The sequence below is a fragment of the Falco rusticolus genome, chromosome 1, assembly GCF_015220075.1.
Source record: "Falco rusticolus isolate bFalRus1 chromosome 1, bFalRus1.pri, whole genome shotgun sequence".
NCBI lineage: Eukaryota > Metazoa > Chordata > Aves > Falconiformes > Falconidae > Falco > Falco rusticolus.
The window spans coordinates 94,913,310-94,929,966 of record NC_051187.1 but is presented as its reverse complement, the minus strand read 5'-3'; the positions used below and the strand labels follow the sequence as shown (position 1 = coordinate 94,929,966).

The 16,657-nt window shown below is 38.3% G+C and overlaps 1 protein-coding gene across 6 annotated transcripts in view; it reads left to right on the top strand.

Annotated features, from left to right (window-relative positions):
• CCDC149 (coiled-coil domain containing 149) overlaps positions 1 to 16,657 on the top strand; it is a 51,966-nt gene that overhangs the window by 16,426 nt on the left and 18,883 nt on the right. For all 6 annotated transcript variants that reach the window (XM_037390503.1, XM_037390495.1, XM_037390488.1 and 3 more), the window contains exons 4-9: positions 3,955 to 4,062; positions 9,551 to 9,667; positions 10,956 to 11,128; positions 12,605 to 12,677; positions 13,966 to 14,050; positions 15,299 to 15,443. In XM_037390503.1, the coding sequence (XP_037246400.1) occupies positions 3,955 to 4,062; positions 9,551 to 9,667; positions 10,956 to 11,128; positions 12,605 to 12,677; positions 13,966 to 14,050; positions 15,299 to 15,443 (701 nt within the window). The remainder of the gene's footprint in view (positions 1 to 3,954; positions 4,063 to 9,550; positions 9,668 to 10,955; positions 11,129 to 12,604; positions 12,678 to 13,965; positions 14,051 to 15,298; positions 15,444 to 16,657) is intronic.

Genomic DNA, 16,657 nt, shown 5'->3' with positions numbered 1-16,657 from the left:
ATGTAATAAAGGTAGGCACTTACCACTCGGCACCCTCACATCGATCTTTTTCTGCTTTCTTGCAAGCTTCTGGTGGGATTGCTGGCTGTGGTCACACTTGCTGTTGGTCAGAGAGAAAAGGAATATGGGGACAGTTTCTTATGCCCAATGGGGGGTTGGGCTGCACTGAAATCATACTTCACCGAGAGGGTGATTCGTCACTGGAACAGGTTGCCCAGGGATGTGGTCACAACACTAAGCCTGTCAGAGTTCAAGAAGTGTCTGGGTGATGCTTTTAGTCATATGGTTTAGTTTTAGGTAGTCCTGCAAGAAGCAGGGAGTTGGACTTGCTGATGCTTATGGGTCCCTTCCAACCTGAAATATTCTGTGATAACATGCAAGCTTCCTGTGACAAACAGAGGCAAAACAAATAGCTTATCATGTTGCAGAGACTCAAGAATACCTGCTGGAAACTGAACATTGCCAGAAGTGGACAGAGCTCTAGAAAGATTGATAGCAGGCAGTTAATCAGAGACTAGAATGAGGCACGCTTTTTATTGCAGACAGTTGCGTTAGGGGTGGTTAGGAGAAAAACAGTTTCCACTGCTGCGGGTTGTTGCAGAGGCAAGACAAGATGAGGCTACAGAAAGATACAGACCTTTGCATCTTTCCCTTTCATTACCCATGGCTCAGAAATCTCTCTTCATCAGTACTTCCAAGTTAGTTTTGAATGATGTGAATGAAAGAATTAAAGTCTTTCAAAGTAAAGAAGTAAAGGCAGTTACAGGAGTCTCTTTAAGGCTTCACCTAGAATCAAAAGAAACTGTTGAAGAAATTGAGTCTAGAGAAGCTGAATTTGGCTAATTTTCAGAAAGTTGCTCTCTGTTGCATGGGTAAATGCTATGAGCTTTATTGTCTGCTGAAGTAACTTGTCTTGAATTTCTAAGTGAATTCTGTGTGTTCTATGAATATTGAAAAGAAGTTGCCAGGTGGAAAAATGAATTGCCTTTCTCCTTGCATAGATTTCATCCCTTTCCTCAAAAAATATGTGCTTACAGGCTCATGAAGCCAGTCCTCCATTGTTAGTTTTATCATCTTTCAACCATATGGTATGTTTTCTTATATATGCAAACGAAATGGTACCAAGTCCAGGTGTCGTTCAGTGTATCCTTTTGGCTGGCTCTTTTTAAGCCCAGTAGAGCTCTTCTGAAAATCAAGTATTTCCCCTTCTATCCACATTTAACCGAGAGCTTTAATGAGGTCTTGCCAAAACCTTTAAAACTCGGAACAATCTAAATTACATGTTGTATGGAACCTCTAAGCCAGGGAAATGAATAATTGCTGGAGACTACTTCTGTGACATAGCTTGGTTGTTTTAGTTTAACGAAAGTATAATAGAAGCTTTGCATTAAGGACCAAGTCTATACTTAGCTCATTGTAATGCTCTTAGCATGCTTAAATGAGGCTGTTTTATTTTGGTGTCTAAAATTCTTCATTTAAAGTTGCTTCCAAAATCCCTGTCTCGAGTATAAAGGTTTTTGTCACATTAAGTCATTTATATGACTGACAAATAAAATTCAGCATAGAATTGCAATCCCAGAGAAATGGTTTTAGAGGAAATAAATCTGAGCAGGAAGATTTACTATAGGCATGGTAATGCCTTTCCTGCAGTTACTGGGAGTTTTGACTACAGAATGCTAGAATCCTGGCGTTGAGGCTGTAAACACTGATTAGTGAGACTGAGTTCTTCCCAGGTGTTGAAATTACATGTGCTATTGCAGTGTTAGGAGCGTTCAAATTCATCATAAAAAGGGACTTTATAAATAGAAGTGTTTCAGAGAAGTTTGTATAAATCATGTTCCTTTTAACTAACTCAGTCTGGTGGTTGGATGGCCTTTGTTGAAAGTCAGCTTTCTTTAAAAAGAAAAATATAATTGCATCTGAGCGGTAGCCATAGATACTTCAGTTTATATACAATTTCCTGCAAACATGGGTTCTTTGTTTTCTTTATTTTAAACAGCCATTAAGCAGTACTTATCAATGCCATTGACTGAATGTGTTCTGAAGCTCCTTGATTCATTCAATGTATGAATGACTATTACACATTTGCTTAACATGTAGAAAAATTTATTTTTTTTTAATTGCCAAAGCATACGTGAGGAACTTTTTGCATTGCTTGAATGGTTGCTATCTTGAAAATAAAATTACAGTCAGCTTAATTTTGGTCCTATAATTAGCTGTTTAAGTTTTTTGCTGTTACATTATTTTTCCCAAATTATTTATTTACAGTCTTCAGGCTTATCAGTAGTTTAAAAAGTGCTTTAATTTCTTCCAAAACTGTGGGAGACTTACCTTACTTTCTTCTGAACCTTTGATCTCAGAGCATCAGAAGTACAGAAGCTGTAGCAGTGAATTATGCTTGTTGTTCATCAAGTAGAATATATCAGTTTCTCAAGTTATTTTTCCTGTTTAAAAGTTTGAAGCTATTAGTATTTTAGACCAACTGGAATTTGGAGTCGGCTTAATACAGTAGTGTATGAAAGTTCCAGTTGATAATAGTTTAATAGTCTAATCCAAATGGTCAGATGCATGCATAGCTATATTCATGTTAATATTAATTTCAATATATTTGTGTTAATAGTTCTCTTTAGTATATAAACAGGGTGTGGAAATAGCAGTTGTTGGTAAACAAGGGGAAAGATTTCAGAAATGTCTATCAGACACCTTGTTGGTTTGGTAGTGTATGAGTTTTAAAGGTAAAACTCACAGAAACATCCTAAGAGACTGTCAAGTGGTAGTGAGAATGACTGGGTAAAAGATTTTTTTTTTTTCTTTTAGACTGAGAAAGAGAAAAACAGAGAAATGGGGGAGCTGAAAGAGCAGCACAGCAAGTAGGGAATCAAAAACTAAACCTAAAATACCAAGAGAGAGTTAGGAATAGTCAGTTGATGCATTGGCCTCAAACCCAAGGAGTACATGTAAGAGTAGCTTAGACTCATGGGGCTTTACCGAGTCATGCGTAGAAGATCTGAAAACTTTTTTTATTTCTTTTTATATCCTGAATTCAGATTTATGGCAATGGATGACACACCTAGCTGTCCACAGGCAATGTCTTGAAAGGCTGCACATTAGCCACTATGATTATAACTCTCTTAGAAGAGATGTAACTGGTAGACTTTTCCTGTGCTGGGTCAATGTTTGTGTATTCGTGAGATATTTGCTCATTTTCAGATATCATGGATAGGAAAAGAAGAGATTGCATAATTTTTTGGTCAGTGATCAAGCTGATGGAATTGTAAAATTACAGACCACACTGCTTGCCCTGCTAACTTAGTAGGTTAACGTGAATGATAACTTTTGTCCTGAATTATTGGGGTTGGGCAGGGTGGTGTGTTTTTACTTTCTGACTTCACCTCTATTTTTCTAGAAGTCTGCATGCTAGCTAACAACGCAAGTCAGGTCACATGTGAAGTTTTGTGCTATTAGATATCCATGGTACAGCTTCATATAGGGACAGGGGGACTCTGGCTGGCATCCTCCTTTACTGGCTGCGAATCTGCTTTAAACACTGTTAGGAATACAATTATAATTATTTCTCAGCTGTGCCTTTTATCTAATTATACGTAAGTTTAAAGCTACTGTTTGGCAACTTTGTATAAATGTTGTGAAAGTACTCTGCATTCTGCTCTTCCCACCAGCCAAGACACCAGAACTACTGTAGATGTTGTCGCTTTGTCTTGTGTGCTGTTGTTGTAGGAGTGCATATGCACACGTGCAGGATGTATTTCCTACTATTAAAGATAAAGAACCCTAGTGATTTTTTTTGTTCTCTCTCTAATGAAGCATGAAGTCTGGGTACTAACAACAATAAAAGTAAAGATTTTTGGCAGATAAGGAGTAAGTCTAGGGTTTCTTTTCAATCACCACTTACACTTCTTCATAGGCACCAATTTCTGACTGATACTCCTTTTCTAGGCAAATCTTGCTCAGCTACTGAGTGAGGCTCAAGATCGAAATAAACATCTTGGAGAAGAGATTAGAGAGCTTCAACAGAGACTGGGAGAAGTACAAGGGGACAATAAGGTATGATACATTTTGTTATCAGTAAATCGCATGGAATGTGTAAACTGGGCTGGAGTTTTGCATTTACTTCTTAGGAAAACAAAACAATGGGTTACAGAACTTCTTTGATTGCCACTTTGATTACAATAAATGCTCAAAACAGTAGAACAAAAGAAGCTTATACAGGATACCACTAAGTGCAGCTTATTATATTTTTTTTGTATGCTGTGTTTGCTCTGTTGTCCTTAGTTATGTATTTTGCACTTAGCCTTACTTTAATGATCTCAGACATTCTTTATTTCATTCTTTTTAAAAAATGTTTTATTAGTGGCCTTTCTTCGTACAGATGAGTATGGATAAGCATATCTTCATCATGTGATAATTTTCAGGTTTTTTGCAATGAAAATGCAAAATTCTAGTAGATAAAACCAGGGGAGGCATGATTTTTCCCTTCAAAAATATGGAGCAGTTGATCATAAATATATATAGTGAGCTTTGTATTAAGCCCTCATCCTATTATCCTTACGTAACCAATTTATTTTATTGCTAAATTTAGCAAGTTATATGGAACATTGCTCAAAATCTGCCATTTGGTATTAATCAAACTCCTGTTGTCTCTGTTAATTGAAATACTTAAACTCAAGCCAAATGTGTGTAACATTCACAGCTGGAGCTGTATGCAGGGTACATTCAGAGATCAAACTAGGGAGAGGTTGAATCTGAGAGTCGAGGTGGTTAACGAAGTAAAAAATGAAACAAATAATGAATGATAACTTCCCTCCCTCAACTACAGTTTCAAAGTAATGGGATTTAAAAATATCGATAAAAAAGCAGCCTTTAATTATTCAGGTGGGCTTTTTTTTTCCATTTAAGTTAATTTTATTTTATTTCTTTTATTTTAAACATGGGTATATTGTGATAATACAGTTTTATTCATTGTTTATCACAAGGACTTCCCCGAAGGTGCGCAAGGAGCTACGAAAAGGTCGAGTAAGACCTGGATTTATAGTATGCATAGCATTAGTGCAACTTGCTCAAGCCTTCAAAGACCGGCTTTCCCGGTGTTTCTTTTCATTTGCATGTTTTTGTTTGAACTGTATTATAGTGTAGAAGACAGTGCTTTGCAGTTCCGCAGTACCAATACTATGCCATACAGCCTTTCCCAAGCCAGTCTTGAACAGGTAACAAGGGTTTGTAAGTACAAGCAGAATACAAAGGTAGTAAAACCACAACATATTTAAATATCAAGGTTATGTACCTATTCTAAAAGGCTAAATCCTTATAACAATATGATCTTGGTAACACAGAGCCTACTTTGTGCTTGGACTGGCTTTGTTTAGATTTGCCTTTGTGGGTTAACTTTATATTAGCTGGTCATCTTTGACATCTGTATTCTCAGCATGAATTTAAATTCAAGAGCCTCGTAACAAATGGAAAAATACAAAAAGACTTATTCTGCCTGCCATTCCTCTCTCCAAAAGGTGCAAAATAGTGCATCGCTAAATAAAGAGGGGGAGGAAAGAACTGCATCAGGGATTAATTTAGACTAGGATTTTCATTTTTGGAACACGTTCTTCTCTTTCCTAGTAAATGAGAAATACAGCTTATTTTAGAGTCAGGTTGCTGTTTTTTAAAGTGCCTAAAAAAGCATTGCCATATATCTGAGGGATTTAACACTCTCCTCCTGTGTCAGATTTTGCTCCCTCCTAGCTTCAGTGATAAAATTTGAGGTTTGTTCCCAAAGCCATTCTGTTCTGCTCATCAGTTCTCCTGTACTGGCAGCTGGGTTAGTTCAGGCATTGGAGTCCAGATAATGCATGGTATATACAAAACCAAAGAACTATAATAATTTGCTTGTTCTTACATTTTCCCTCTGCATTCTTCTCTCTGCTTTTTCTGAAGTGAGGGAGGGCATCCTGCCCAGCTGGTCTACGTCAACCTTACTTCTGGCAAGAGATGAACAAACAGCTGCTTTTGCAGCAAGTGAAGCTGCTTATGGATGAACAATTCTGCCTGTGTCTGAGCAGGGGTGACTCATGCAGGCTTTGTCACTGAGTGGCAAGAGCTTTGTAGGACTAAAAAAGAAAAAAAAAACCTCTTTAAATATCACACATTAGCTCTATTGATAAAGAAATGTTTTGATAGCTTGACTTGTTTTTCACTGCTCTAATGTTTGCTACTAGTAGGATACAGTCACTTGGATTTGCAAGAAGACCTTAAACTGGTGACATTTTACTTGTTGAAATCATGTTAAGTACATCCTCAGTTAGGCAATAACAAATTACTTGCATTTGGTTTAACTGGACTAATTTTTTCCTTTAATTTCAGCTAGAATTCTGTTGGCATGAATAATAAAACTTCTTCAGGCAGTCTCTGGAAGGATTTGTTGCTGCAGTTTGAGAAATACAGCAATAGTTAGACTGCAGTGCTCCAGATATCTAAGACAATTTATTTTTATGATTGATCACAATCTCTTATCAGCTCTGACACATGAAAACTGTTCTGTGTTTTTGATAGTTATTTGTGAATCTTTTTCCTTCCTAATGTTCCGGCAGCAATGCTTGGAGAACAATTACTGAAACTTAGAAGATAGTTAGGAAATCTAATTCTCTCCTGTAAAACGGTGAAAATGGAAAGCATAAGAGAAACTGGAGGCTTGTGGAAGACTAGATGACTCAGTTGCCTTCACTTGAATTCCTACCCACGCAAAGAAATGGTTTTATAAGCTATCGAGGGCAGCTCTAAGCGAGAAGATGATGCATGGAAAACAATGGCTGCAGTGTTACTGACAGTTCGTTATAGAGCAATCATTCATGCAGCAACAGTGTGGAATGTTAAATATGGTGCATATGTTTTGGCAGAACTGGGACTTAAGGTAGCAAATTTGCATAGTTCTGGTCCACTTTTTAAGATTTTGTAGACTGTGTGGTGAAGACAGTTGCTGTCAGTGACTGTGGCTAAACATGATGGTTGCTGCCTTCCTACTGGTTGTGCTTGTTTCTCTTTTACTTCTGCATGTTTTATCATTAATCAGGAATGTACAACTTTGGCACAGGCGTTGCCTGTGGACTCATAGCCTGCACAGCAGCTATCGCAGTGAGGCCCGTTTGGGGCATTATGGGGCTGCTACAGAGTTCCTACTTTATGATTATTTTAGCTGACACTGATTAAGAAAAAGGTGTGATATTAAAATAATAAAGACTAGTGGCTTGCAGCACTGGATTGTTTTGGTTATCAGTCTATGGGTTCTTGATAAACAAGATCTGTCTGTGGTAAGGTGCCAGTAATTTAAATCCACTCTGCTGTGGATGCTGTTCGTAGAATCCCGAGGGGTAGCATTAACCTATTCTCTAGCTGCAAAACTGAGTTGAGCAGTCCTTTCCTCAGTGATTTCTGAATGATGGAAATAAAAATACAGCAGCCAGAGGGCGGGTGTATAAAGTTTATAACAAAGCACTAATATATGAAATAAACCCTTAACTCTCTGGCATAATGCTTAGTGTCTCTTTGGGTCATAGCATTTTTAGGGAAGAATTTTGTAGCAGGTGGTGCTGCCTCCTGAGACATTTGCAGTGCAGAATTAAAGGACTTGGCCTGTTCTGCCCTGTCAACTCTCTGATTGGCCAACTATCTGGAAGGAGCATTCTGTTGTTTTATGGACTGGTATTTTACTTTATTTTATGTATGTTTATAATGCTGCTTTTATGGCCAAATTTGGATTTCTGAAGCATTCTTTTCATAAGACTTCATATTTCCCACCCCCCCACCCCCCCAAATCAGTAGTAAATAAAGAGTTCTGGTTTTATTGGCAGACTGTTTGACCTTGCAAGTAATAATTGCTTGCAGTTATAATTGCATCTTACGCCTCACCCCCTCCTGGGCTGGAGGAGAGTTGGTCATGGTGCATGAGTCACAGCTCTGATCCAGTTCCCAGCCTGGTGCTCAGCGTTCGTTACACAGAAGGTTTGCTCTGCTGCAGGCATTGGAGGCATTGGTAAAGTGTGATTTCCCCTTCCCAGTTCTAGTTTTCCTGAAGAAGATTGAGTCCTCAAAATGTTACTACATTTTTTCTTACTGCCTTTCTCACTAGCAAGAGTTTCTAGAAATTAAATTAACTGAATTAAATCATGTTACCATACATTTTTTTATCAGCCTTTTAGCATATAAAAAACCTCAGTCCCATAGCTATGAAGCCATTCCAGGATTTGCTAGTTGCATTTTTGACTTATTTGTTTTGATAAAGAAATTAATAGGAATTATATCACCTAGGATCCATTCAGCCTTACTAACTGTGCAGTGGTTTGTACTTTCCCTGTGGGGACGGTGAAATGTAGTTTGCCAAAAGTTACTTTGGGGGGCACAGCTTTCCCTAAACAAGTGAACTGCTTATCAGAACAAGTTGTGCTAGCTTCAGTGACTTGCACTGAACTGGAGCTGAAGTAAGTGGGGAGGATGATTTTGGTAGTCTGTCTTGCATCAGCAGGATTTTAATTGGCACATTGCAGCTATGGTGACTGGCATCCCATAAATACCAAAGATAAATTTTAATGTACAATCTTCTGCTTCAGAAGATTGATTTTTTTTCTGACTCTGCAATATAATGATGTACACTAATTCCTTGGTGCAGGCAAAGAGACGGGGAAAGTCAGGCTGGTTATTATGGTGGGTTTCTCTAGTCTCTGGAGCTCCTACAAATGAGGCCATGGGGAGGCAACACTTTTGCCTAGTCGTACTCAGTATAAAGAACTGTAAATGCTGAATGCCTCATAGACTGTTATTTTAATACTCCATGATTCTTGAAAGGTAGTTGCCTTTTGCTTTTGATATTGAATATAACTGTATTAATTCAAGTCTGACTGTTTTTAGCAGTCACAAAGCTTCTGAGTTCATTAGCTGTTTGAGAATTTTGGCCAAGTCTTTTTGTTGTTTGACCATTATTTTTTTTAACATGAATTAACTTTTGTCAGTAGATGAAAAAAACGAAGCGCAAGCAAATGTATTAGCAGCTGTTAATGCAAATTTTGCACTGATGTAGCGCAGTGGGATTTTAAGTGGTGTCAGTAAAATGAAGCTGGGCAAGCCGTTTAGTGCCTTTTTGTTCTTAACTAGGAAGAGTTCTCTGCTGCAGAGAATTTGAAGATTTACATATGAAAATGGCTTTCTGAGAATACTCTGGTTCTATAGTCTGGCTGGGATGAGTTCCTGTCAGTCCTAAAAAACATTGACCACGTGTCTGTGTTTACTTGGTCTTTCATCATTTGTATACTCTGGTGACTATCGTTGCAAGGTTTAATTCAGCTTCTGTTGATGCTTTGAGTGTTTGACTGGAATTTTTCACTGAGAACAGGATTGAGCCCTCAGCTCAGAAAATTCCCTCTGGTTTAAATAATACCAGCTGTTTGTGCTGGAAGAGATGGAATCTATGACGGCTTGCTGTTTCTAATGCAGATATACTCTGATGCTACACCCTGTGTTCTCTTGCTTATGGAATCTGTTTTTGTGATGGCAGCTCCTTCGAATGACGATAGCGAAGCAAAGACTTGGAGATGATGAAGTTGGGGCTCGCCACTTTGCAGCACATGAACGGGAGGACCTTGTTCAACAATTGGAGAAGGCTCGAGAACAAGTAATAACTAAGTGGGCATATATTGTCATGTTTTACAGAGCTAGTGCAGTAGCAAGTAAATGACTTCTGTTATGTTTGGAGGGCTGGTAGCTGATTAACATTGGAGATAGTGATGAAGGTGCTGGGATTTTTACTGAAATATTTCTTACTGAGCACTAACTTAAACATGCATATGTCCTTATCTCAGGAATTCCTTCTCTAGATTGAGTCTCCTCTTTTTATAATGTGCAGCAACAACTTGTGACAACTGAATATTGTCCATGAATGTCAATGAAAGAGACTCCTTAGTGAAAGCTGTTACGAGTATTCAATGCAATATGTCTGTATTAATATGATGTACCATCAGCATCCAATTCATCAGACTCATTCCCTAATAGAGACAAATAGCTTTCTGGGCAATTCTGGGGGTTTGTGTTCTCTGTTTTTCCCACACTCATGCCTACCAATGTCAGTTCCACCCTGAATGAGCCATTCTGTGATCCAGGAGGAGGTGTGTATTTCTTCTTTTTCAGCCTTCACTCAAGTGCAGCACTACTTTAGCTTAGCAGAAGGACTCTTGACTGCACCTGGTCTTCTTCCAATGTGATTCTTTCTGGTATCTCTGTGCCCAATCTCGTGCTCTCTGTTCATCACCTGGCCTTTTTTTCACACGGTCTTCTATTGTCCTTCCTGGCATATCAGTGTTTTCTGAGATGCCAGTGGAGACTTCTCAACTAATTGCAGGCTTTTCTCACTCTCTGTTTGCTCTCCGTTTCCTATCCTTCATAATTTGAAACTCTTTGTCTTTGAGTATTTTAGATACTGGACTCCTTTACTCTTTTGCTTAATAGCAAAGCTCACCCTGTCAACTCTATGCTTCTTATTTTGTACTTTTCTCAGTTATTCTTTCTGTTCTGTAGAACTTCATTACTGAAAGTCCCATAATTAGTATAAATTCTCCCTTGAGACTTTTTCTTCGTCCTCCAATTTTGCCAAATTCTTGTTCAATTAATTCCAGGAGCCATAGAAATTATATGCTAAAATCATCTTAATATGTCTGTAGCAGAATTATAGTATGGATTAAGATTTCTTTTGCTGTTACATTTTAGTTGGGTTTTTAAATTCAATTTAATGAAGTAGTACCAAAATAGAGTAAAAGTATTGACGGTTATGAGCTTTGGAAAGACTTTTGACTGTCCAGAATCAATCCTGTTCAGACATGCAGTGCTTATTGCTTTTTTCAGTTTGGACACTATGTAATCCTTTGTTTAAACTTCGGAATAGTCATAGAGCTCTCCTTTCTTCACAGATTGAGGCTCTGAGACATGATCTTCAGGCTGCACTGGATGAGTTACAGGATGTGAAAGAGGAACGCTCCTTCTACCAAGATAAGTCTGACAGACTAAATCAAGAACTTAATCATGTCTTAGGAGGGCATGAAAACCGTATCATTGATGTAGATGCTCTATGTATGGAGAACAGGTGAGTGCATTGCAAACCTTGTGGTTTCCCTAGAGCAAGTAGTGTATTGCTTAACAGGAGCATCAGGAAGTCAGTCACAACAAAACTTTAAAGAAAATATATGCGAGAATAAAAGTTAAAAGATTTTGGTAATTTGGTTTGTCTGTTTTGTTTGTACTGTAGCTAACAATCAAATAAAATTGAGAAAGTTAGGCTGCAGGAAATTACCAATGTTTTATTTGGCTACAGAGGTGTCAGTGATTTTCACAAACAGAGCTAAACAAGGAAAAGCAACAGAAGTGCAGACCTTTTTATCATTATGCCATCAAAAGAAAGAATATTAAAAATCAGTGTCTTCAGAAACTCACAGTGAGCTGTAAAGGGCTCATCTTGGATTGGTAACAGGGACTTTGAGTACCCTGAGTTAACAGTTTCGGACATAATTTGCACCACAGGGAGTGGTTGTCAATGCGGAGTGATTTGCCAACAATAGTTGCTGGTGAAATCACCCATGTAGATGTTCTTGCCACTTCCTTGGGAAAAGAATGTGGTATATAGTCTTTGCTAAGGACGACAGAGAGGAGTCACTGACAGAGCCATAGCAGGTACCTCCCTTAATGTCAACAATTACCTTGAAGTGAAAAGATCTTGTAAGACGCTTTCCATTTACAGAGACCTATGCTTCAGGTAAGGAAGTGTAATACCAAAGGCATTACTTCCCCCCAGCAGCTCCAGGGTGTTTTTCTGTTTTGCATGGCCTACAGAGTTTTGTTATCAATTTAAGCCCCCTGCTCTCCTGACAGTGATACGATTTTATATTTTTTTTCTGAAATAGTTCAATTGTCACAAACCCTAATACAGCTGCAGTTGCACTGTATAGAAGAGGGTATTTTATAAATGCTTTATACATGAAAAAGATATTTTCCTATGTGGAAATAGCCATCTAATTCAAGTGGATAAACTCTATTAGGAAGAACTGTACTGTTTCAGTTAACTGTATAGCATTTTTCAACTATACTGTTAAATTTTCTACTTTGTGATTGCTAATGAGAAGTGCCATGTAAGTGATGGATATCAGTGCAAAAGTTCTGCATAGTTGAGTTTTGTGTTGATATATATACAAATCTTCATGTGTCTATTGCGCAAAACTTCAAGTACAGAGGACATGAGTAAATGCTTTGTGACTGTTTCCTCTACATGTAAATATATACTCTTAGCTTCCCTCCCCAGAAACCTGAGGACCAATATAAAATGGTTGTGCAGCATGCTTGTCAAATCTAACAGAAGGGCAGCCCCTTTTTCTGATGCGATTTGTTTCTGTACATAAAGTTTTATGGGGTCAAGAGCAGTAAGATTTAGTTATTTTATCCCTCTCAGAACTGCAGAGGGAAAAGATCTCTCAGTAGTTGAAAGAGAGGACATGCCAAGTAGTAAAGAGGAGTGCTTGAGGCAGGACTTGAAAGTAACATGAAGTAAAGGATTACGTTTCTTTTTCAGGTATCTTCAAGAGAGATTAAAACAACTTCAAGAGGAAGTCAACCTTCTTAAGTCTAATATTACTAAATATAAGGTAAGATCCTCTCAGTGTGTCATCTAAACTGTGCTTCATCGGTCATGGAGATTACTGTTCATTCTCATGTTCATATGTATTTAAAGAACAAAATTGTATCTTAAAAAAACCCCGCCATTAACATTCTGACACTATTAGTATGTATACATATTACATGCTCAGTCTTCCTTGTAGGCTTCTTAGCTGATGCAGTGGAAAGGGATACCCATTAAAGGTATTTTGAAAAATGAATTAAATACCTTTTTTTAAGTTTGGGGCAGCGTGGGGGGGGGTGATCAGCCTTCCAGCCTGCTAGTAGGTTATAAGTACCTGGTCACACAGTGTGTGGTGAATGATTCCAGCTGTGTTGCCATCACAGGCAGGTCTTGTCTCCCTGTTCCCTAATGGCCACGCTCGCTCTTCATGTGTCTTAATGATTGCTAAGTCTTAATTGTTCTTTCATTCCTGGGTTAAGATACATGCTGTTTTGCGTGAAACCTTCGGGACTGAATCCTGAATCCTAAGAGGAAAATATTCTTGCTCTTCCCTGAAGTCAAGCACTCTGTTTTCTTCTGCAAGTGATTTTGGGGTGTGGAAGGGCAAGGCTGCTCATCAGGGCATGTCTTAGGACTGTCAATAGGACTTCTTAACCATTTAGTTCGTTATGAAACAGTCACAGCACTAATTGCTTTTTGTACATGAGGAAAGCTTCTCAAAGTGTTAAGTTCATTTCAGTGTCTATTTACACTTACAACTTGGGTCTTTCGGAGTGTGCGTTAGTTTATTGGTGAGAACTGAGCATCTTGGTGGTCTGGTGGGTTTCACAGAACTGTAATTGTTTTGGAAGAACTGGACTTCTGTAGCAGGATCATTCTGCTGCTAAACTCCTGAAAGTCAGTATTTGCAACTAAAACAACTTCTAGAAGCTCTGTGTTTGAGCTTTCCCTTTGAAGGCTATCCAAAAGAATGCTGGGAGAAGTCTTGATTTTGTTTCCAATTGATATTCTCTACAGGATACTGCAATTCACTGGCACTCAGCAGGTTTTTTAAAAATAGGCAAGTCTTAGAAATGGACTAAGGGGAGTGGGTGGGAGAGACTATAATAAAGTGGTTGCAATGAGACAGAATGAGTCTTCGTAACATTTGTAATTTGGCTGGAGAAGAATACTCCAGGAGAGCCACACTCCCATAGATTGCTATGGGAGTAAGTTGTTCTGAGACCAAAGTCCAGAGTTCTAGCTTCTTGACTCCTAATGAAAGCATTTGCTGACTACCGGTTTTCTAAATAAGGTATTTGTTGTTTCCTTAGAATGCACTAGAGAGACGGAAAAATTCAAAGACTCATAGTAGATCCAGTAGCAGTGCTCTGACTGGAGTCCTGTCTGCAAAGCAAGGTATTACATAAATGCAGCATGATGTTGCGTATCTCATTGAATTCCTTCCATCTTAACTCTTAATTTCTGCAACCCTTTCCTCACCAACCAAACCAAAATCTTTCCTTTCTTTCCTGTTTATTATTATGTGCTAATTTTTGTTCTTTCCTCAGTTGACTTGACAATATGAAATTTGCCTTTCGAGTACTGTTTCTCCTTTTGTTACTCTGTGGCCATTCATTCTCTCTTCCATCAGTTTGATTTTTTTTTTTTTTTTTAAAGCTCTAAACTCCTTTGCAACTTCAACCCTGACAAATCACTTCTTTATTCATCTCTGCTCTGCTAACAATGGCAATCATAATTCATATTCCAATGAAAAATAGACTGGATGATAAAGGAGGGGCCCCAAGTCAGATTTTCTGCTGCTGTTCTTGGAAGCTTTTACATTTGGATGTTTTGCAAGAAATCCTTTTGACCCATGTTTCTTCACAGGTAGCAAAATGGAGTAATCTCTTTTTCCTCCTTCAAAGGAAATATCAAGATTGGGAAAGAAAGGGGAAGAGAAAATTCTTTGAGCCAAACAGTAGACCTGGCACCCTACTGTTCAGGTGTTGGTGTATTCATACACACACGAGATCAGTAGTATTTGTCATGGTAGACTGAAAGTTGCTTTTTTGTTTTTGACTTCTCTTCTGTCCTCTTCTCCATGTACTTGCAGATAATAGGCAGAGCCAGATTCTAGTTACAGAAGTTAATGATACTAGTAAAATTCCTGATGTGGTTGAGAGGTGTAGGCTCTAAGCTGCAGAGGAAGAGTTCACGAGTGACTGTATTTTCACATCAGTCTTAAATAACCTGAAGGATGTAATAATTCTAAAAGTAATATAAAAGCTTCCTTGTGGGCTTATATTTTAATGTAAGCGGGAGAGAAATGATCAATTTTTTTACCAATCTGTAGGCATATAGAAGAATGAGTTTGTTCCCTCATGAACAAAAAGAATTTTCCAAAAGCAGAATTAAGTTAACATAAGATGTATCTTCCTGTACTTATGCTGGCAATTGCTGCTGAATAACGGTCAGCTTAGAAAGCCACCATCTTTATGCCAGCTAGAGATTATGTTCCTGGTCTTTTGGTTTTGTTTGTTAACTGAAGGAAAGAGATACATATTCATTTAAGTAATGAGAATAGTTCTTTTATGCTAAGTAAATGTTTGTGTCACAACTCTGTGCATGAGAAGCCAAAACTCATTTGTGTTTTTGACATTATAGTTCAAGAGTTGTTGTCGGAGGATCATGGATGTAGCCTACCAGCCACACCACAGTCCATTTCAGATCTCAAATCACTGGCCACTGCATTGCTGGAAACTATCCATGAAAAAAACCTGGTCATACAACACCAAAGGCAAACCAACAAGTAGGTAGCATGACTTCTAAGTAAAATGGAACTTACCGAGCTATGGAGAAGTCATAGTTTTGTGGTAGTTTCAGTGAAATGGGAAGGAAGATCCATCTTCACAGGAAATTCATTGTCTTTGTTAACTGGTGGGTTCTTTAGTTTTTAAGATCAGGTATGTGTTTAGAGAAAAGTTACATTTTTGAAGTCATGTCTGGGCTTGATCAAGACCTGCCTGCCTCTGCTTGGCAAGGGTTGGTTTGCTGCGCAGCTTTAAGACAAACCATAATAACATGGGGTACTTCTAGCAGGTAGTCTGTAGGGAGGGCTAAAGAAAAGCTGTCAGGAGGAAGGAAGTGCTTGAACTGGAGGAGAAGATACATGATAATTGGTTGTTAAGGTAGGAATTTGCTAATGAACACTGGTGGGAATAGTAAATATTGCATTTAGGAAAGGAGCTGAAAAGATTTAGTATAACATTTGTCACAGGCTAGTGGCCTGTGTGTCATACAAATGATAGCTGTTTCTCCTATAGTTACTTTGCCAAAAGTTGTAGGAGATAAACACAATTGGACTGCTACTATGTGATTTGTAAAAAAAAATCTGAACGGAACTTTGAAGGAGAATTTGTTTTTTCTTAGCTGTTCTACTTATCAGTAGAATTCTTTGTCTTGCACAGCTCCTGTCATGGCAGAATATAATAATTTTTGACACATTTTCTGACATTCTGATATTATTGTCCTTATACAGTGTATGAAAATCAGAGCTAGGAAGTGTTCCTTGATTCTGTGCTCAGGTTTTTTTCTGTCGTCCCCCCCCCCCCCCCTTTTTTTTAAACACTGAGTCACTACTGGTAATCAGAGGTTATTCAGGCTTCTCAAAAGCACATCAGGACCAGATGCCAGAAACAGGCAGACATCTTTCATGAAAGGAAGAAGTAGTACTGAAGTAAACTGTATTGCACTAGAATAGATGATTCATTTTGACAATTGATAACTCTGCTGCTAGGCAGACTCCATTGCATAATTCTTAGCAATGTGGCAACAGAAGTGGAGGAGCAGTTTATAGCCGCTCTTAATACTCTTGAGAAAGCAAATGCCTAATCAGCTCAAGGGAGACTAAAGTGGTGAAAATGAAGCCCAGATCTAACTGATGGCAGCTCAGTCAGTTCATGTCTGTGTGTCATGTAATGCAAGAGGAGCTCCTGCACTGAGCAGTGCTAATGAAGGGCTAAC